The following is a 23,843-nucleotide window of genomic DNA, read 5'->3' on the forward strand; positions in this document are numbered from 1 at the left end:
TTTCCCACATTACAACCCACTGTGTGTGCAGATGTCACCTGACCTTTATCCCATCACACTGTAGAAACTCAGCTTGGGAGACTGGTATAAAAAAAATGATGATACTGTAGTTGTACTGCTATTGCTGTGAGTAAAATCTGTCCTTTTGTTTTTGAGTCATCTTTTTTCTGTATCCATGAAAACCTAGCAGGCTAACTTTTTAGGTTGCAAGTAAGATAAAAACTCAAACTGTTCAGTTCTTGACATAAGAACCTTATCTTTGTATTTCTTGTAAATGTATTGCAAGATACTCTTTTTGTATTGTCAAATGGTGATATTCAAATGTTGATATTACTATAAGTTTTATTTCTGCCTTAGTCATCAAACAGACATTTTCATACATCTATTTTGCTTTTAATTTTCTCAGATTCTGACATCATTAGAAACTTGGCTGAGCCAAAGACATACAGATGGCTGAAAGTGGTGAACAAGAAAGAATAAAGTGGACAACGACTGTTATTATTAGTTCATCTCTTAAGGTAAAAGGGCTTTTAAGCCAGTGACCTTTAAAAATTAATGTCAATTTTCATAGAAAATAGAATTCATAAAGCCCCTTGGCTCACTTATCCATAGTTAGTTGTGTAACAGAAAGTACATAAGCTAAATTATAACTCTTCCTAGATTTCCTAAATCATTGAAGGATAGAAATATTCTGAAGTTCTTTTTTTTTCTAGAAACTGCTGTTACAGCAATGAGCAATGGTAGAGACTGTAGAAACAGTAAGGCACCCACACACACATATATTACATCACATTTTTGAAAGACAAAAAAACAACCAGAAATTAATATGCCAACTGACTTTGTAATATAGTTTGGAGAGGAAGGAGATGAAATGTTGAAAGTCAGTCCACAACTGTTTTTTACTGTTTCCTCCCCAGTATTTATCTTGTGTTTAGGGTAAAAGGGCAAGAAATGATTGTTCTATAATAAGGAAAGAGACAATAAGACTTAAAATAAGATTTTTTCCCCTATGCTCTCATTGCTGCCTCCAGCTGCACTCCTTTTGTTGACTTTAGGCATCTAGCTCCATAACACATCCTGTATTAGCTTACTTTAACCTTAAGTCTTGCCAGAATTTTGCATGCTTCTGTCATTTTGTAGGTTCCTGGAATCCACGTTTCTCTCATGTTTAGCTTTTCTGGACTTACTCTGAGAGAGGGAGCCAGCAATCCATGCTAATTTTATCAATAGCATTATTTCTATTTCATTTACTATGTTTACTCATTTTGTTTTGTGCCTATTTGTCCCACTGTTTTCATGTTTCTTTATTCTCTCCTTTCTCATCTCATTTATAATGAATTGGATAGGTTATTTTTTCTAATTTCTTTTTTAATACTAGCTTTTAAAATTATGTATTCTATTTCTATCTTTTAATAGGTATCCTAGAAATTTTGTTATGTATACTCAGCTCCACAAAATGCAAAGTAAATTACTTTTAGCATTCTCTTAAACAAAATACCTTAGAATAATTTAATGTCAACAACCTTTTTCTATATTATGTCCCATTATCATAAATCTTGATTTTTAAATATAACACAATATTGTTATAATTTTTTAAGTTAGCATTTGTGTAGTTTTACCATATTTAAGGGGAGTTTTTTTGTACTTTTTAATTTTTTTAATTTTTTAAAATTTTATTTAAAGAAAGACTAAACAAAACAAAATAGGTAGAAATCATACATTCAGAGAAAAAAAATAAACAGTAAGAAATCACTAGTTGATGTTTACATATTGTTGTTTTAAAATAGTTGTTCAAGATACAAAAATGGAACATGTAAAGTGGGAATTCAAACAGTGAGACTGCAAACAATTCTGTTCAACTGTCCAACAAAAAATTAGTAATATGGTTGTCAATCGTATACACTTAAACATACATGTAGTTATCCACATCTTCATTTATGTTGAGATTAAACAAACTAAAGCAGGTTAAAATCATTCTGAACAAAGAATAATAGTATTGCTGGATTTCACTTCATGACACTGTGATCAGCACTGGGTGCTGTAGTATCTCTTTTTTTATAAATCTAATTTAAAGAAAGACTAAACAAAACAGAAAACGGGTAGAAATAATGCATAATTTCAAAGAAAAAAATAAATAGTAAGAAATCACTAGTTGATGATAATAGGTTGTCTTCTTAAAAATAGTTATTCAGGATACTAAAGTGGAACATATAAAGTGGGGATTCAAACAGTGAGATTGCAATCAGTTCTGTTCAACTATCCAACAAAAACTTAGAAATATGGTTATCATTCCTATACACTTAAACATACATGCAGTTATCCATATCTTCAATTATGTTGAGATTGAGTAAACCCAAGCAGACTAATATCACTCTGAACAAAGAAAAATACTATTTCTGGGTTTCACATTGTGACACTCCAGGATCAGCACTGGGTATTTTAGTGTCTCTTTTTCTTCAAAGTATCTGTTCATCTCATCATGTGTCATAAGATCAGTTTTCGTAAACTATTTATAGATTCTACACATTCATGAGTCTTAAGATGTATTTCTATACTTTCTGTATTAGAGAGAGAAACAAAACAAAGCAAGACAAAACAAAACATATTCCTATAAACACATGAAACAAAATAAACATATAGGACCATTGTACAAAGAGTTCTATCATGGTTCCTGTTGTGTCTCTTGTTATCTCCAATGCAATTGGCTGTATCATCAGACATAGTATACTTGAATATATCAGTACATAAGAGTATTAATAAAAACACAACTTTATATGTAGTATAGAACTTCAAAAATTGGCAGTTATCAAACCAGAATGTGTATTGTAGAGTCTTGTCATCTCGAGTGTAGTTGCCTATACTCTCAGACTTGATACTATCAATCATATCAGTTTTGAAGAAAATCTTCTCTGCCTCATTTCTATTATGATGTTTTGCCATCAGTTGTCTGCTTATCTTCTTCATTCTGTTTTCTGCTCCATTCATTGAGCCCACTCTGCCACTGTTCCTGGAATCCTAGTACATTTCTCTCTCTCTAGAATGCCCTGCAGTATTCTCTGTAGAGTTGGATTGGTGGTTGGAAATTTCCCAAGTTCCTCTTTGTCTTGAAAGCATCTTGTTTCTCCATTAATTTCTAGAGATAGTTTAGCAGGGTATATCAATCTGGGCTGGAGGTTATTTTCTTTCAGGGCTTGGAATATTTTGCTCCAGGCTCTTTTTGACTTGATGGTTTGTGTCAAGAAGTCTGCCGCTATTTGGATGGGCCTTCCTTTATAGGTTATGTGTTTCTTGTCTCTAGCAGCTTTTAATATTCTGTTCTTATATTGAATTTCTGGGATCTTGATTATTGCATGCCTAGGTGTAGCTTTGTTTTGGTTATAGGTGGCTGGAGTGCTGTATGCCTCATATATCAGAATAGTTAAACTGATTTTAAGTCATATTTTAGTGATTTTTGGGTAATTTATGCCTTGTAACTATCACTTCAATCAAAATATGTAGCCCTGCAAGTTCCTTTATGGCCTTTTGTAGTCAGTTCCACCCCTGCGCTCTACCTCAGTCATTAATCTTATATTCATCACTATAAGACAATTTTGCCTGTTTTAGAACTTAATATAAATGGAATTATACAACTTGTACCTTTTTGTGTCTAACTTCTTTCATTGAACATAATGCATTCAAGATTCATTAGTATTGTTGCATATGCTAATGATTTGTTCCCTTTTAACTCAGACTACTAATCCATTGTATGGATATTTGTTGATTTATTTAGCCTTTCTCCAATATGAATATTTTGATTGTTTCTAGATTTGGGCTATAATGAATTAAGATTTTCTGTATATTTATGCATAAGTCTTCATGTACATATATTTTCATTTATCTTGTGTGTACTTAGGAACTAATTTCTGGTGAGTGTGTGTCTATCTTTATAAGAAACTGCTGAGACAGAAGTGCCTAACTCTGCCCTTTTTCTTGTGACGATCTGAGGGGGGAATAGTTTGGCTGACAGCTGTCATGCCTTTCCACTCACTTCCCTTCATTCCCCCATGGTTCCTTGAGGATTGACTGGAACAACTCACATCGGTACCCTCCCATCGGGCCTAAAATAGTCTCATAGCTACTCTCCAGTCTGCCCTAACAGTAGACACTGCGTGGCTATGGGCTGTGGTGCCCCTTTTTCTGGCCTTGCCATTCCAGATGCTGCTACTGTCTCTCTAAAGAAGCAGCAAGGAAACTGTCCCCAGTGCATCAGTGATCAAAGGCAGACCCACTATTAACATCCCAAACATCTCCAAACCCCAGTAAACTGTGATCAACACAGCTAGGCCTCCTAAAGATTTCCTGATTTTATCTCTATCAATCTCATGAAAACCAAATGACTGGACCTCCTGACATTCTATGAAACTGCCTCCACGATGTGGTCTATTCTGTAGTGTCTATTCTGGAAACTCTGCACCTGCTCTGGGAGATGTCTGCCCTGACTATGGCAAGCTTGAATTTGAATTAAGTAGAATTGAATTCAAACCAATCATTAGGCTCAGATCAGAGAGATGAGTTAGACCAATTTAGCTCATTTAGCATACTCATATTCAGACCAAACAGCGGGTCAAATTTCAACCAATCAGTTTTGATTCAGTAATGCTATAAATCTTCTCATGATTTATATCTTGGACTGTAAGGGATTGGAAGGTCCTATAAACCTCAGGATTTTTATACTCCGAATTCTTATTCTGAGTAGTGTAGACAGAGCAGTTGCTTTACCAGAAATCTATAAAAACTAGAAGCTATTAGCCCTGGATAGTTTCAGAGACTTCCAGCTAGTGAAAATCTGACAGACCACAAATTGATAGTGAACAGACCACACTCAGCATTTACTGACAATGAATAGCAGTGGCTGGCAACTGTAGGGATCACCACCCAGCATTAGCCAGCAGTGGCAGAGATCTGCAACCAGGAGAGTTGGCCAGTGGTGTCTGGCATTGACCAGTAGCATCAGGGCCCAAGCTGTAAGACTAAGGTCTGAAAACCATTGGCATGTAAAGCTCTGATACGCTAGTAGAGCTACACTTTTCTGATTAATAATTTCTATCTGAATTAAGAAAAAGAACGCATAACTGATTGGTGACACTGGCAAATTGTTTTCCAAAGTTTATTAGAAGTAAGCATTGGGGATATCTCAGCAAGCAGGGGAGGATCGCAGGTTCCAGAGGCAATGCGGCCTGTGGTGAGTGCTCAGCGCACTCTGCCCAAAGCCCAGACTGTTTGGGACCCTCCAGGCTTCTGGGTGCAGTGAAGTAGAGAAGTGGGTTTGAGGCCTCTACATCCACCTCCCCATCCCAGCTGCACTTGGAGAATTGTGGAGCTTCCAACGGGTGGGTGGGCACACGCTATCCCCGGAGACCAGCCTGTTTGGGACTCTGGCACCTCACCATCGGTGTGCAGAGGAGGGGCTAGGCAGATCTGGGGCACCCCCATCAGCCTCCCCATGTGTCTGGAGGACTGTGGATGTCTCAGCAGACAGTGGAGCACTGCAGGTTCCAGAGGCCCTGCAGCCTGTGGTGAGTGCTCAGCGCACTCTGCCCAAAGCCCAGACTGTTTGGGTCCCTCCAGGCTTCCGGGTGCAGTGAAGTGGAGAGGTGGGTTTGAGGCCTCTACGTCTGCCTCTGCATCCTGGCTGCGCTTAGAGAGCTGTGGAGCTTCCAACGGGCAGGTGGGCACACAGTGTCCCTGAGGCCCAGCTTATCTGGAACTGCAGAGTTCTGAACAGGCAGAGGAGGCCATTGGTTCTGCAGGCCCAGTGGCTTTGGGTAATGGGGTGCCAGAGTCTCAGGAGCTGCAAACATAGAAGGGGATTTCCAACAGACCCCGAGGAAGCTTTCAAATAACACTTGAAACCCAGAAATATAGGAAAATGACAAAACGAAAGACCAAATTACAACCTCAAACCTCCAGCCCATCTCAAGAAACCCTAGGAGCAATGTATATAGAAGAAAATATATGCCATTCACCTCAAATATTGGACACAATAGCTACTGAAATTAACAAGCAAATCCAGGAAGCTTTAAAGAAATTCAAACTCGAAATAATCTCCCAGGTAAAAGAAGAAATGATAAAAGAAATGAAAGAGATTCTGAATATATCTAAAGAAAACACAGATAAAAAAATTGGAGGAACTAAACAAAAAGATAGAATCCCTAGACGAGCAATATAAGAAACAAACAGAATACATAATGCAGATGCACGGAGATATACAGGAAATAAAAAACTCCACTGAAAGTGATAAAAACCACCTTAATAAAAAAAAAAAACCACCTTAATGAAAGTGAAGATAGAATTTCAGACCTTGAAGACAGGATTGCAGTTAGTGAACAGGAAAGGAAAAATCTTTTAAAAGTAACAAGGAATCAGGAAACAACAATTCAACAACTGCAAGATGATGCAAAGAAAAATAACATAAGAATGATAGGGATTAATGAAAAAGAAGGAGACAACATAAAGGATGTCAAGAGGATATTTAGAGAAGTAATAGCTGAAAATTTCCCAAGCATGAGATCAGAAACCGACATCAGGATCAGTGAAGCATATAGAACTCCAAATAGTCATAACCAAAATAAAACTACACCCAGGCATATAATAATCACCATCCCAGAAATCCAACACAAGAATAGATTATTAAAAGCTGTCAGAGAGAAAAGACAGATCACTTATAAAGGAAAACCTATCAGAATCACAGCAGACTTCTCAGCACAAACAATAAAGTCAAGAAGAGCATGGAGTGAAGTATTCCAGATCCTAAAGCAAAATGATTTCCAACCTAGACTGATGTATCCTGCAAAACTATCATTCAAAATTGGTAGTGAAATACGATACTTCCATGACAAAGAACAGCTGAAGAACTTCATGAACACCAAACCAACCCTGCAAAAAATATTGAAAGACAGTTTAGATACACAAAGGAAAAAACCACTAAACAAAGCAGATAATTAAACAGAACAGAAAGATAAAGATGCAACAGCAGAGAGATAACATGTCAACAATAAACCAGCATTTAACAGTAATAACCATTAATGTAAATGGTCTCAATGCACCAATCAAAAGAAACAGACTAGCAGAATGGATCAAGAAACAAAATCCAACCATATTCTGTTTACAGGAAACCCATCTAACCCAGAAGGATACTCACAGACTGAAAGTCAAAGGGTGGAAAACAATACTTCATGAAACAGGAATCCAAAAAAAGGCAGGAGTAGCCATTCTGTTTGCAGACAACGTGAACTTTAAACCAACAAGGACCATAAAGGACAAAGAAGGTCACTACATACTCATAAGGGGAAAACTCCAAGAGGAAGAGATAACTATCTTAAATATATACACACCAAACTCCAGAGCACCCAGTTATATAAAACAACTATTAACAGAAATGAAAACTCAAATTATCAGGAACACAATTGTAACAGGAGACCTTAATAGGCCATTGACACCAAGGGACAGATCAACCAGACAGAAAATGAGCAAAGAAATAACAGAACTGAATCACACCTGCGAACAAATGGATTTGATAGACATATACAGAATGTTCCACCCAACAACATCAGAATACACATTCTTCTCATCAGTAGATGGATCATTCTCTAAAATAGACCATATATTAGCTCACAGAACATATTTAAACAAATGCAAAAGAGTTGAAATCATCCCTTGCATGTTATCAGATCATAGTGCTCTGAAATTAAAAATTAATGATAAAAGATACTGCAAAAATCCCACAAACACATGTAAACTGAATAACACACTCTTGAGTAATCAGTGGGTCACAGAAGAAATTAAAGAAGAAATTAAACAATACCTAAAAGAAAATGAAAATGCAGATACAACTTACCGGAATATGTGGGATGCAATGAAAGCCGTCCTCAGAGGAAAATTTATTGCACTGAGTTCCCACATCATGAAAACAGAACGAATACAAATAAATAACTTGATGCTACACCTCAAACAGCTAGAAAAAGAAGAGCAAGTCAAGCCCAAAGCCAAAAGAAGAGAGGAAATTATAAAAATCAGAGCAGAAATCAATGCAATAGAGACTAAGAAAACAATCCAAAGAACCAACAAATCAAAGAGTTTATTCTTTGAAAGAATAAATAAAATCTATAAGCCCCTAGCCAGCCTTATTTTAAAAAGGGAAGAAAAAGCTCAAATTCATGCAATAAGAAATGAAAAACATGAAATCACTACAGACCCAATAGAAATACAGAAGATCATCAACACCTATTTCGAAAACCTCTACTCTCAAAAGTTTGATAACACAGAAGAAACAGACAGATTCTTAGAAACATATGAAGTACCAAAGCTAGATCAAGAGGATGTAAAACTGTTGAATAACCAAATCTCTGTTAATGAAATTGAAAATGTAATTAAGTCCTTACCTACAAAGAAGAACCCAGGCCCAGATGGATTCACTGCAGAATTCTACAAGAAATACAAAGAAGACCTAATGCCGACACTCCTCAAACTATTCAATGAAATTGAAAGGGAAGCAATCCTTCCTAAGTCATTCCTGGAAGCAAATATTACTCTAGTACCAAAACCTGAGAAAGACCCAACTAAAAAAGAGAACTATAGACCGATCTCCCTAATGAACACAGATGCAAAAATCCTCAATAAAATATTGGCAAATAGGATGCAGCAAATCATCAAGAAAATTACACACCATGACCAAGTGGGATTCATCCCAGGAATGCAAGGATGGTTCAACATACGTAAATCAATAAATGTAATCCACCATATCAATAAAGCCAAAAGTAAGAATCACATGATCATTTCTATAGATGCAGAAAAAGCCTTCGATAAGGTGCAACATTTATTCATGATAAGAACTTTACAGAAAATTGGAATAGATGGTCTTTACCTCAATATAATAAAGGCCATTTATGACAAACCAACAGCCAGCATCATACTAAATGGCCAAAAATTGAAAGCCTTTACTTTAAAATCAGGCACAAGACAAGGATGTTCTTTATCACCACTCCTATTTAATATAGTACTGGAAGTACTAACCAGAGCAATTAGGCAAGAGAGAGAAATAAAAGGGGTAAAGATAGGAAAAGAAGAAGTTAAATTATCATTGTTTGCAGATGACATGATACTCTACATAGAAGACCCCCTAAACTCCATTGAAAGACTCTTAGATACAATAAATAAATTCAGTAATGTGGCTGGATATAAAATCAATACTCAGAAATCAATAGCATTCCTATACACGAACAACAAAATCACAGAGAGGGAAATAAGAGAAACTGCACTCTTCACATTAGCAAGCAAAAAAATGAAATATTTAGGAATTACTCTTATGAAAGAAGTGAAAGACTTACACAGTGAAAATTATAATACACTGAAAAAAGAAATTGAAGATGATCTCAGAAAATGGAAAGACATCCCTTGCTCATGGATAGGAAGAACAAACATTGTGAAAATGGCCATTCTCCCAAAACTGTTATACAGATTCAATGCAATCCCAATAGAAATACCATCAACATACCTTATAGATCTAGAGAAATCACTCCTAAATTTCATCTGGAACCAGAAGAGACCTAGAATAGCAAAGGCAATTCTAAGCAACAAAGACAAAGCAGGAGGCATCACAATCCCTGACTTGAAGTTATACTACAAAGCAACAGTACTAAATCAACATGGTATTGGAATCAAAACAGAGCCGAAGATCAATGGAATAGATTAGAAGATACAACTACAAACACACTCAACCACCTTATCTTTGATAAAAGAGCCAAGCAGGTTCACTGGAAGAACGACAGTCTCTTTAATAAATGGTGCTGGAAAAACTGGCTCTCCATTTGCCGAAAACTAAAGCTAGACCCATGTCTATCACCATGTACTAAATTTGTATGCTTTGATACTGTGATTTGAGCAACTATCTCTAAGATGATAATATGTAATCTATTAACTGGTGATTTCTTACTGGGGTTTTGTTTTGTTTTGTTTTGGGTTTTTTTGGTAGTTCTGTATTACTTGTACCCTTACACCGCTTTGTTTTGTTTTGTTTTTTCTCTTTTTCCTTTTAAATAAAATTTTAAAAAAAGAAGTAAGCATTGGATCCATTTAACTGTGTAACTAAAATTTTAATAAATGTGAAGGTTGTGTTTTGTACTCTATCAGTAATGCGTGGCATTTCCAAATGCTTAAAATTGAAAGGTATTTTTCACTAGGTTTACAACTGTTTTCTCTTAGCATGTTGAAAATCTTATTTCACTGATTCTAGCTTCCAGTGATACTATTAATGAGATAGTAGGCAGTTTGTCCCTCTCTTGAAGATTATCTGTCTTTCCATGGCTACTTTTTGATTTTGGAATTCTATACTTTTAAGATGTAGATTTCTTTTTAACTTCTGTGGCTTCACCAATATGAGTTGGTGTTATTTATCAGGTTCTTATCCATCATCTCCTTACTGCTTTTGTCCTATTTTCTGTCTTTTCCCCCTCTGAAATCATATTAGATCTTCTCATATTATCTTCTGCACATTTTGGGTGGGGTACCAGGATTGAACTCACGACTTTGTACTTGCCAACCTGGCGTTTGTGCTGCTGAGCTACTCCCCAATCCCCTCTGCACATTTTTGATTTCTTATTCTTCTCTGTCTTTTGAGGCAGCAATTATCAATTCTGTCTCCTTGAAATAATTCTCTCTTTACTACTATGAATCTTATCTGTTTAGTGTTTTGTTTTTTTGTTTTATTTTTTCAAATTGTAAAATATACATAGAGGATATATATATGAGAATATATATATATATGTATATATCTTTATAAACTTTTAACAGATTTATTATAAAGAGACTTCTCATATAGCCAGTTAAGTCATATAGGTCATTGCCAATTTTCCTTTACCCCCAGGACCATAATTATGTCACTGCTGAAATAAGTTTATGTTAAATGTTAAAACTTTTATTAGTTACGTTACTACAGTTTATTCACTTACCTACTGAAAGGTATCTTAGTTGTCTATAAAATTTGGTAGTTATGAGTAAATCTGTTGTAAAATTCTGTGTGCAATTTGTATGGATATCAGTTTTTTATCCCTTTGGTTTAATACAAAGTAGTGTCATTGTTAGGAAGACTTATTTTAATTTTATTTTATTTGTTTACTTTGCAGTAGTGGAATTAAACCCAGGGCATTTAAATTGTGCTACATTCTCAGTCCTTTTGTTAGTGTTTTGTTCTGAGATAAGGACATGACAAGTTGCTAAGTTGCCCAGACTGGACTTGCACTTTTGACCCTCTTGTTCAGCCTCCCATGGTGCTGGAATTATGAGCATGTACCACCATACCTGGTTGAGTATTTTTAGTTTATAGAAAAAAATCAACAAGTGAATTGAAAAAAGTCAGACCCCCAAATTCAAAGACCCAATCAAAACATGGGCATCTGAGATGAATATACACTTCTCACGTGAATAAATACAAATGGCAAATAAATAGATGAAGAAATGTTCAACATCACTAGTTATTTGAGAGATGCAAATTAAAACAACATCAAGATTCCATCTCACCCCAGAAACAATGGCTATCATCAGAAAATTAACCAATGACAAATGCTGGCAGGGATGTGAGAAAAAGGAGCCCTTCTCTACTATTAGTGGGAGTGTAGACTGGTACAAATACAGTGAAAATCAGTGTGGAGATTCCTTTAAAAACTATTTGACCCAGCTATTCCCTTCTGGGTATCTTCCCATAAAAATTAAAAACATCGTACCACAGTGATATATGTGTACTCATGTTTATAGCATCAGCGGTGGCTAAATCTTGGAAACAACCTAAATGACCATCAACTGATGAATGGATAAAAAAGATGTGACATTTTTATACAATGGAGTACTACTCATCCATAAATAAGGGTAAACTGGAGACTTTTATAGGTAAATGAATGTAACTGGAAATAATTTTCATAAGTGAAATGAATTAGACCCATATGAATAAACATCATATTGTCTCACTAGTGTGAGAAACTGAATAAGTAATAAGATCCAAAATGTACAATAGATATTGTGAATTGGGAAGCAACTGTTCAAAAGAAAATACAAACTGTTATATAGGAAAGAAGAAAGGAAAAACGGTAAAAAGAAAAATACATATTTATACACAAGATAGTCAACAGAGTTTTGCAGCTTGTTTCTCTGAGTTCATTTAAAAGAAAGATTTCTGCTAATATTGTTTGGAGAAGATATCATGCCCATATCTTGTACTCTACTACCAAGAAAATAATATGCAATGTATTAATTATTGTAACTCTCCTACTAACCTGTTTTGAAACTGTTTTATTGTTTTTTTATTTTTTCTCTTTAAAATTAAAAACAATCATGTGATCTTCCAAAGTGGCTGTACTCCTTTACTTTCTGAGGTGAGGACAGACTTAGGGCATGGGCACAGGGCTACTGCTACTTCCATAGCCATGCGTGGCTTCCTCAGTTGATTTTTTTACATTTTCTATAAAAAGTATTTTTCATTTTCTGCAAAAACCATCATGCCATCTGGAAAAAAGACCATTTTCTTTCTTTTCAATTTGTATTCCTTTGCCTCTTTTATCTTGTGATATTGCTTTAGCTAGGACTTTCAGGGCAATGTTGAAAAGCAAGAGTAAGTTGGGACATTTTCACCTTGTTTCTTATCTTAGTGGGAGAACTTGAAATTTCTTGCTATGCATAGTGTAGCTGTAGGTTTTTCCTACATACTCTTCAAGTTGAAGTAGTAGTCCCCCTTCCTAGTTTACAGAGTTTTTATTGTATATGAATGTTGGATTTTACCAGGATTAGATGTCATTTTTTTTTATCTCATTGACATGATGGATTGCATTAAATGCTTTTCAGATGTTGAACCAACCATGCAAACCAGGACGAAATCCCATTCAATTGTGTTATGTAATCATTTGTACATTGTTTGGTTGGATTGGCTTTCTTTGGATTATTTCCTTCAGAATTTTTGTAACCATGCCCATGGTTTGTAATTTTATCATAATGTCTTTGGTTTGGGTGTTCTGGAGTGCCAATATTATGATTTATATCTAGATATCCACCAAGAGCTTCTTGTGTTCATAGGTGGGCTTTGGGAAGGTGATTGGGTTATGGGGGCAGTATAACTGACTTGCTGTTAGAAGGTGGGGTTTGGTAGGAAGAGGCAGGTCCCTGAGGGTATAGTCTGGAAGGGTTTATCTCCTGTCCTAGCACTTCATTTCATTCTCTGCTTCCTGTTTACTATGCACTAAACAGCTCTTCTTCACCAGGCTGTCCTGTTTAGAAGATACTATGGACTGAAACCTCTACACAGCTGGGCCAAAATGCACTTCTCCTCCTTTATTGTATGTGTCAGATATTCTGTCCGAGCAATGAGGGAAGTGACTAAGGCAGATTTTGGTACTGGAGAAGTAGTGCATTACTGTGACACTACTTGACCATACAGTAAAGAAGCCTTTGGAACTGGTCTGTGGGAGGAATTTGGAAAGGTTAAGAGATACTGACTAGAGAAACAACCCTACAATGAGGTGGAGCTGAGTTTCATAGAAGGTTTTAGTCAGAACTCAGATCAAAATGTTGATAAAAAGGTAGAGGATTCAGACTGGGCTCAAGAGGATTGAGTTAAAAACCAGAATCCCATTGGCAGTTGGACTTGATATCACATGTGTTACACTCTGGCAGAAAATTTTTCTTCATTTTATTCATGTTCCAATACTTTTCTGAAGGCTGAGAGTGGCTCTTGAAGCATAAGGCTAATTGTCATCAGGGTGCATAAACATGGATCTGTCAGACCCTATTTTTATTCTTTAGAATACGTTTATTAATGAATTATTCATTTCAATTATATGAATTTTAGTAATAAATACATAACAGGAAAAATATGGAAATAAATTAGTAAGTTTTTAATATTGTTTATTAAAAAGCATCAAAGTTTTCAACACTGACTGGTTTTTGGTTTATGCCAGTACCATATGAACTACAATGAAAATATCAATATATTTTCAATTTTTTTTCAATATTTTTCAATTTCAATCTTTCCTTCAATTATCACATCTGAGGCAGTCTTCAAACATGAGAACAGCACATTCCATTCACAGACATCACTTACACTGACAGCACATGTCTTTTGCTTTCCTGTCCTTTGTGTAGAACATACTTGATATCTCAGTGGTGATGCTATTTTGTCAGGAGGTTCTTATTATATTATACAGTGTGTAGTTAACAGAAACATAAAAATCAGTAAAATAAGTTACTAAGTTCTTTTTTAAATTCAAAAGCAAAACAAAAAGATACAGAATTTCAAAAAATAGTAGGAAATTAACATAGTTAATGTATTGCATATTTTATCTTAGAAGTAGTTTTTCAGGTTACAAGATTTAGACATAAAAATTATCAAACAACAACAAAAAAAATGATCAGATGGCGGACAGATAGCAGCAGCTACGGAGGCTCTCTGAAAGACTTGGCTTAGAATTCAGGAATGGTGCGGACTAAGGAGTCATAAGCAGGTGGAGATATGCTCTGCTGACCCAGGAACGAACTGGGCTGAGAGAAACCAACTTGGAATGCAGTCCTGGTGCTAGAACAGGAACAGAGGGGCCTCAGTGTGGAGGGTGGAACCCGCACCATTGGAAGCCGCGATTTGGGTTTCCCGCCGCGCGGTAGCTGCATCTACATTGGCTCGGCAGGGAGAGAGACCTGAGAACGGGAATCAGCGAACGGAGTTGAAAACAGAACGGGCGGGGAGCCGTGCTTTGACTTGCGGTGAGTGAGAGAAACTGACACTCTCCCACAGTTCAATGAGACTCCAGCGGAAGACATTTTGGGACTGGGCAGACTTGTGGGAGCGGGGCGCTGCAGCGACTTCAGCCACCTATCCCCCTCTCAAGCAGGATTGGTGAGAAGTGCCTAGCCTACGTGACACTGCTGGCGGAGACCCAGCAGGCTAGCATAGCCCAGATCCCAGAGCCTGAGGGTGGCCTGGAGGGGCAGGCCCTGAATAGGCTGGCTGGTCTACAATTTCCTGGTGTGCTGCGGTGGGCGGGAACACCTAGCCAGCGCAATTCAATCAGGCTATGGCTGACAGGGAGGGAAGCTGGGCCTCCTATATAAGCTTGCATATATAAGGAACAAAGAATATGGGAAGAGGCAGCAACAAGAAAGGCTCCTCGGCCCCCAATCCTGAGAAACAGGCAATAGCGGACACCGCACCAATAGACATAAAGCACCATCTAGAGAGCCTCATAGATCAGTTCAGGAATGAAGTTATTAATGACCTGAAGCTAGAAATAAGCAGAATAGTTAGAGAAATGCTAAGCACCACCCAAGAAAAAAACAGATGGTGGAATGGAAGAACAGAAAAAGAGGGGAGAATTGTTTGATAGAGAAAATAGAGAAAGCATAGAATACATGAAGCAGGTTCAAAGAGACTACCAGGAAACTAAAAACTCTATCAAAAACTGGCATAACAGCTTGAAAGAAACTAAGGACAGACTATCTGAGCTGGAGGGCAGATTTGTAATATGGGAGCATGAAATGAAAAACTTCTTAAAAGTAACAAAGAAACAATCAGCAATAATACAAAGACTAGAAGATGATAAGAGGATCCATAACTTAAGAATTAAGAACATAAAAGAAGAAGTAGGGACACAAACAAATGAGCTACAAAAGCTACTCACAGAAATAATCCAGGAGAATTTTCCTAATTTAGCAAAAGGTAAATATACTCAGATGTATGAGGCATACAGGACCCCAGCTACCTACAACCCAAACAGAGCAACACCCAGGCATATAATAATAAAAATTCCAGAAATTCAATACAACAACAGAATATTAAAAGCTGTCAGAGACAAGAAACAGACCACTTACAAGGGAACACCCATCAGAATTACAGCAGATTTCTCAGCACAAACCATCAAATCATGAAGAGCGTGGGGGGAAATAATTCAAGCTTTGAAAGATAATAATCTCCAGCCAAGATTGATATATCCTGCACAACTATCCCTGGAAATTGATGGAAAAACAAGGTGCTTCCAGGATAAAGAGGAACTAGGGGAATTTGTAACCACCAATTCAACTCTACAGAGAATACCGCAGAATATTCTAAAAAAGAAAAATACAAAGAATCCAGAAATAGTGGCAGAGAGGCCACAATGAATGGAGCAGAAAACAAAATGAAGAAGACAAACTGACAACTAATGACAGAAAAAGAGCTCAACAGAAATGAGGCAGAAAAGATTGGATGATAGGAACAGCTATTTTGGAGAAAATGACGTCTTAATAGGTAATACTGATTTAGTATCATCTTGTTTTGAAGTCTCATCAAGCTTTTGTTCTTCTGTCTCCATTGGTCTAAACAGGTTGTATCTTATTGGATTTTATTATGTACGACAGTATAAGCAAAAACTTTCAAAGACAAGGAGATTATACAGAAACCATTGTTCATTTTCTTTTTTTTTTATTTTTCTTTCTTTTTTTTTTTTTTTTTTTTGTCTTTTTCCTTTTTATCGGTACCGGGGATCGAACTCACGACTGCCTGCTTGCAAGGCAGGCGCTTATGCCACTGAGCTAAATCCCCAGCGCCATTGTTCATTTTCTGTTAGTTGATTCTAAATATCCTGTAATGCTGTCATTCTCTTAAATGGTTTTACATTGTTTTGATATACTTGATACTACAGTATACGAAGTTATACTCAAAGATTTTAAGGAAAGAGACAATATGGTAACTACTTTTATGTCAGGATTATCTTGTGGTGAAACACTAGTCTGCTTAAATGGTTATGTTTTGATCTGCGCTGTTTTGCTGTTATGCCCTCGTTTATCTCAATCTCCACTTCATTATTTACTTTTTTATTTTTATCCTTTTAATTAAGGGAAAAATAAATAAAAAAATAGCAGGACTCCCACTTTGACTTTCCATTATCTTGATTTAAAGCCCTGTATTACTCTCACCATCTTGTTTTTGACTGATGTCCCCCTATTCTGTTTTGCTTGATAGTACCAGGTTCGATAGTTTAGGCAACAGCTGTGAAGATAGTGAGATTTATTATGACGCCCATTCTCGTTGACTTTTATCTACTTTTGAAGACCTATAATGTCTCCAATGTTTTGGTTTTGTCAGTTTTATTCTTTACTGTTTTGTTCAATTTTATTATAACTGATGATATAGGCAATTCTATTAGAGATAGTGGGAGGCATTATGGTAACCATTATTGATCACCTTGTATTATGCTTTTACATTATCTATTATGTCCACCCTTTTGATTTGATTGACTCTGTTCTGTTAGGTCACATTTGGTTCTACTCCCTTCCAAAAAAGTAATAAGAACTGTGGAGCAACAAAACCCAAAATGTGTAATTGTCATTGTACAAAAGAGAGGAAAAGAAAGTGCTCTAAATGATATAACTGCATGTATATTTAAGTGTATAAGATAGAAAATGATATCACTGAGTTTTATTGGATCATTGAACAGAACTGTTTGCAGTCTCACTGTTGGAATGTCCACTTTACAAGCTTTAATTTTGTGACTTGAACAATTATTTCTAAGATGACAATATGTAATCCATTAACTAGTAATTTCTTACTGTTTATTTTTTCTGTAAATCTGTATAACTTGTACCTTTTCTCTGCTTTTTTTTCTCCTTAAATAAAAATTTAAAAAATGATCAAACAATCAAATGATAAAAGCACAAACTGTTCTTTTTGACAAACTTACAGAGATTAGTAGCACAGTTATCTATTATATTTATAATATAATATAAAGACACACACTTATATATGTATACCTATATACATATAATCTTTTCCTTTTCTCTTTTCTCCATCCCAGTTGTTCTTTCCCTTGAGCACTTTCTTTCCCTTTCATTTTCACAATATCTATTGTACATTCTGGATCTTATCACTCTGTTTGTTTGTTTTTTTACACTAGGGAGACAGTAAGATCTTTATACATATAAGTCTGATCTGTTTCATTTATGAGCATGATCTCAAGTTGCATCCATCTACCCACAAAAGCCTCGAGTTTTTCCTTCTTTATAACTGAGTAAAACTGCATTGTATAAAACAACCACATCTTTTATATTCCTTCTGCTGTTAGTAGATATTTCAGTTGTTGCCAAGATTTAGCTATTACCAATTATGCTGCTGTAAACAAATTATGTTGCACATATATTTCTGTGGAACAATATTTTTAATTCTTCCTGGAAGACACCCAAAAGGAAAACAGCCAGGTCAAATGGGACCTCCAATCCTAGTTTTCTGAGGATCTCCACACTGATTTCCACAGTGGTTGTACCAATCTACACTCCCACTAACGGTGGAGAAGCATTCGTTTTTCCCCCTGGTCCTGCCAACATTTCTTTTTGGTTGATTTCTTGATGGCAGCCATTCTTTCTGGAGTAAGACAGAATTTCAATGTTGTCTTAATTTGCATTTGTCGAGTGACCAGTGATGTTGAACATTTCCTCATGTATTTATTTGCCATTTGTATTTCTTTGTCTGAGAAGTACATGTTCATCTCAGATGCCCATTTTTGGATTTCAATCTTTGAATTTGAGGTGGGCTGATGTTGTTCATTTATTTATATGTTCTACATATAAGTCCTTTGTTTCAGGGACAGTTGGCTAAAATTTTTTCCCATCCTGTGGATTTTATTTTTACTCTGTTGATGATTTCTTTTGAAGTATAAAAACATTTTAATATGATATCCCAGTTGTTGATTCTTTGAAGTACTTCCCATGAAATTTGTGTTTTGTTCATGAACTCTTTATCTATCCCTATGTCTTCAAGATTTATACTTGTCTTCCAGTAGATTTAGTGTTTCTATTTTAATATTTAGATCTTTGATCCATTTTGACTTTAGTTTGGTACATGGTGATAGACATGGGTCTAATTTTAGTCTTTGGTATGCGGAAAGCCAATTTTTCCAGCACCATTAATAAATAAAAAAGAGGTTTTATTTCAGTGAACATGTTTGACCCTTTTGTCAAAGATAAGGTGGCTGAGTGTTCTTTGTAGTTATGTCTGCATCTTCTAATCTATTCCATTGATGCACAGGTCTGGTCTTATGCCATTACCATGCTGATTTTTATCGTAGTAGCTTTGTAGTATAATTTTAAGTCAGGGATTGTGATGCCTCCTGCCTTGCCTTTGTTGTCCAGGATTACTTTTGCTATTGTAGGTCTCTTCTGTTTCCGAATGAATTTTAGGAATGTTTTCTCTAGATCTGTGAGTTATATTAGTGGTAGTTTAATCAAGATTGCATTAAATCTGTATGACAGTTTTGGGAGTATATCCATTTTGATAATGTTGGTTCTTCATATCTAAGATCAAGGGATATCTTTCAATTTTCTGATATCCTCTTCAATCACCTTTTTTAGAGTAATATAGTTTTCAATTTATAAATCTTTTACATCCTTTGTTAGATTAATTCCTAAAAATTTTATTTTTGGAGGGTGCTACTGTGAAAGGTGTTATTTCCATAACTTCTCTCCCATAGAGTTTGTCATTTGTGTACATGAACACAATTGACTTTTGAGTGTTGATTTTGTATCCAGGTACACAGTTGAATTTGATTAACTCTCGTAGTCTTTGATGGAGTTTTTGGGATTTTCTATGTAGAGTATCATGCAATCAGCAAATAATGATAATTTAACTTATTTCTTTCCTATCCCTATTCTTTTTATTTTTTTCCTCTGTCTAATGTTTCTAGAACTATATTGAATAGGAATAGTGATAGTGAACATATTTGTCTTGTTCCTGATTTTAAAGTTTTCAGTTTTTTTCCATTTAGCTGTTGGTTTAACATAGATGAATTTTAAAGTAGAGACCATCTATTCTGATTTTCTGTAGGGCTTTATCATGAATTAGTGGACTTTATCAAAATTTTTTCTGCATCTATTGAGGTGATCATGTGATTTTTGTCTTTGGCTCTATTGATATGGCATATTACATTTATTGATTTGCATATGTTGAACCATTCTTGCATTCCTGGGATGAATCTCACTTGGTCATGGTATATAATCTTGATGATTTGCTGCATTCTGTTTGCTAGTATTTTATTGAGGATTTTTGCATCAGCATTCATTAGGGAGATTGGCCTATAGTTCTTCTTTTTTGTTTGGATCTTTCTCTGGTTTTGGGGTCAGAAGAATACTTGCTTCCAGGAGTGAGTTGGGAAAAACTGATTCTCTTTAAATTTCATTAAGAATTTGAGGGGTATTGGTATTAAATCTTCTGTAAATTTCTTGTAGAATTCAGCTGTGAATCCATCAGGACCTGGGCTTTTCTTTGTCAGTAAGTTTTTTATTACATTTTCAATTTCAGTCTGTCTGTTTCCTCTATTTTCCAGCCTATGCAAGTAAAAATTTTCAAAGCAGGTGTTTATGATCTTCTGAATTGCAACAGGATCTGTAGAAATTTCACCATTTTCATTCCTCATTGCATAAATTTGCATTTTTTTCTTTCCTTTTCTTGAGAGGATTGTCAAGGAGTTTATCAATTTTGTTTATTCTTTCAAAGAACCAATTCTTCAATTCATTAATTCTTTGTATTGTTTTCTTAGGCTCAGTTGCATTAATCTGTGCTCTGATCTTTATAATTTCCTCCCTTCTATGAGCTTTGTCTTGACTTGCTCTTCTTTTTCTAGGAGCTTGAGGTGCAGCATTAAGTTATTCTGTTTTCCTGATGTGAGAATTCATTGCTGTGTATTTCCCTCTTAAGACTGCTTTCATTGCATCCCACAGATTCTAGTATGTTGTATCTGCATTTCAGTTGAATTGTAGATAGTTTAATTTCTTCTTTAATTTCATCTGCAACCCATTGGTTTCTCAGGAGGGTGTTATTTAATTTCCATGTGTTTAGGTTTTGCAATTTCTTTTGCCATTAATTTCCAATTTCAATGCACTATGGTCAGATACTATGCGTGGGATAAGTTCAATCGCTTTGCATTTAATTAGTCATGTTCTGTGGGCGAATATATGGTCTATTTTAGAGCATGTCTCATGTGCACCTGAGAAGAATGTGTATTCTGATGTTGTTGAGTGGAACACTCAGTAAACATCCAGTAAACCCATTTGTTTACAGGTTTGCTTCAGTTCTGTTATTTCTTTGCTGACTTTTGTATAGTTGACCTATCTCTTTGTGACAGTAGGGTATTAAGGTCCCCCTTTACAACTGTATTATTGCATATTTGATTTTTCATGTCTATTATCATTTGCCTTATATAGTTGAATGCTCCTGTATTTAGTACATATATATTTATGATTGTTTTCCTCTTTAAGTTTTATTTTTCCCCTAACAAGCGTGAGTGACCTTCTTTATCTCTTTTGATCATTTTTGGTTTGAAGTTTACATTGTCTGCAAGTAGAATAACTATGCCTACTTTTTTCTGGGTTCCTATTGCATGGAATATTGTTTTCCATCCTTTGACTTTCAGTCTATCAATTTATTTTTGAATGAGATGTGTTTCTTGTGTACAGCATACTGTTAGACCTGTTTCTTGATCCATTCTGCCAATCCATTTCTTTTAACTGGTGAATTGAGGTCATTTACATGGATGATTATAACTGATATGTTTTGGCTTAACTTTGTCATGTTATTTTTCTGTGGTTGGTTTCCTATTCCCTACCCCCACTTGCCTTGTTTAATTGCTTACCTTGCCTCATGGTTCCTTTCTGTTGTTGTTCTGGGAATCATGGTCATTTTTTATTTCTGTCTCGTATGCCTTTTAATGCACCTTGTAGGGTTGGTTTGGTGGACATAAATTTTTTCAGTTGTTCTTTATCATGGAATTATCTTATTTCTCCATTAAGCTTGAAAGAAAGTTTTGTAGGGTACATCAATCTGGGCTGAAAATTGTTTTCTTTCAGGCCTTGAAATATTTGACTCGTCTTGACTTGATGGTTTGTGTTAAGAAGTTAGGCATGATTTCAATGGGCTTTCCTTGATAGGTGAGCTGTTTCTTTTCTCTAATAGCTTTTAGTATTCTGTTTTTATGCTGAATTTCTGGGATCTTGATTATTATATGCCTGGGTACAGATTTATTTTGATTATGGCTGAAGTACTATATGCCTCATTATGTATATATCAGATTCTTTTCCCATGGTTGGGAAATTTTCTGCTATGACTTCTGCAAATAGTTTTTATGTTATTTGTGTTGACTCCTCCATTTTCATTGACACCTATCAAATTTATATTGCTTTTCTTTACATTGTCTTGGAGCTGTTCAATTTTTATTTCACAGTTCCTTGTGATTTTTAAGAGATTTTTCCTTTTGTGATTGCTAGTTGTGATCCTGTCTTCAAGGTCTGAAAATCTATCTTCAGTTTCACTCAAGTGGGTTAGCTAGCTTTCAATGGAATTTTTAATTTCCTGGATAGCTCTTTGAATTTGTTTCATGCATTTTGTTTCTTTCCTATTGTTCATTCAAGGTTTCTATCATTTTTCATGCTCTTATATTTTTTTAATCTATGTAATCTGTAGCTATGCCGAGCAACTGTTTCATTAAGGTTGTCGTTTCTTTCTTTACCTTCGAGTTTATTTTTTATCTGATTTCCTTTGTAGCCTCAAGGATTGGTTTCTTTATTTCACTTGCTATCTTTTCAGAAATTTCAGATTATGACTTCAAATAGCCTCTATTTTGATGTCTTCTGTACTTTTGCCAAATGAGCTGGGTGTTTGAGATTGCATTTTGCTTTTTTATTTTGTCATTTTCACCTATTGGGTTAATATTTTGGTCTTTTCAATCCTGCTAGTCTTGACTGTCTGTTGTGTGTGTCTTAGGGTCCTATTGTGTGGTTGATGTTCACCCAGTTGCTGGGTTCTACAGTGTAGGAGAAGGACCAGTCGCCAAATTCCTTAGGTGAGTCAGTTGTGTGAGTCCTATATTCTTCCTAGGCTGACTAGTCTAGGAGTACTGATGTGGACCAACTCTTAGCTTGTGTTGTTACTGTGGCTTCAGGCTGTTCCAGGCTGCCAGACCCACCTTTCCACAGTGTTCATCCCAGCCAGGACCCTACTGTGTCACTGGGGATTTTACAGGGCCAGTTAGGTTTCTCTGGGTTGGAGGAGGCCTCTCTAGTGCTCTCATCAGCTTACCTGGGGTTTTCTGTACAGAAGAATGACCCACCCACACTCTTATTGGCCTGCCAAGGTCCTCTGGGTAGAGGGAAGGGTTGCTGAGGCTCCCACCAGTCAACTGAGGTACTGCAGGTAGAAGAAGGGATTGCTGATGGTCCCATGGACTGCTGAGGTTGTCCAAGTGCATGGAGAGGTGACTGAGGGTTCTCTTGGCTGCCTAGGTCATCCAGTTGTGGGAGAGGGATGGCAAACAATCCCATTGACTGCTAAGGTCATCTGGGTGTGAGGGAAGGGTACAAATTGTTTAATTCTTTATATGTATTGTGTGTTTAGAATAGACATCAACATTTTCACATCAGCTGTGTAGTTGCTTACACAACATAAAAGATAACATCAGAAATAAATTCCTATATGAACTAAAATGAAAATAATAATAGAACTCTACCCCAAAAATAATTGTGTTTCAACTGTCACACCCAAGGCAGACTTCACACATGACAAACAAAGGTCTACCACAGAAATAAGCTTTGCTTCAGCTGTCAAGCCCAAGGTAAGTGACAACTGCATGTTCGGTATTAAGTATTGCTTACTGTAATAGATCAGCTTCATCATCCATCCATAAGCAATCTGATGATTCACATTTGACATCCTCCAAAACTTGCAGATCTGTTTTTCATGAGCCATTGTACTAAATTGGGCTATTTCTACCAGAAAAATCAAAAGGACACTTTTTTTTGGTATTTAATTTTTCTTT

General features: G+C 35.9%; 1 protein-coding gene across 1 annotated transcript in view; it reads left to right on the plus strand.

Moving 5' to 3' along the window:
• The first annotated feature begins 404 nt into the window (after positions 1-404).
• Positions 405-23,843, plus strand: part of CUNH1orf146 (chromosome unknown C1orf146 homolog) — a 35,188-nt gene continuing 11,749 nt past the window's right edge. Inside the window, exon 1 of the mRNA XM_063254219.1 lies at positions 405-518. Coding sequence (XP_063110289.1) covers positions 450-518 — 69 coding nt within the window. The 5' untranslated portion in view covers positions 405-449. The remainder of the gene's footprint in view (positions 519-23,843) is intronic.

The sequence above is a fragment of the Cavia porcellus genome, unplaced genomic scaffold (genome assembly GCF_034190915.1).
Source record: "Cavia porcellus strain 051 isolate PalLab524CR breed Dunkin Hartley unplaced genomic scaffold, mCavPor4.1 scaffold_1, whole genome shotgun sequence".
NCBI lineage: Eukaryota > Metazoa > Chordata > Mammalia > Rodentia > Caviidae > Cavia > Cavia porcellus.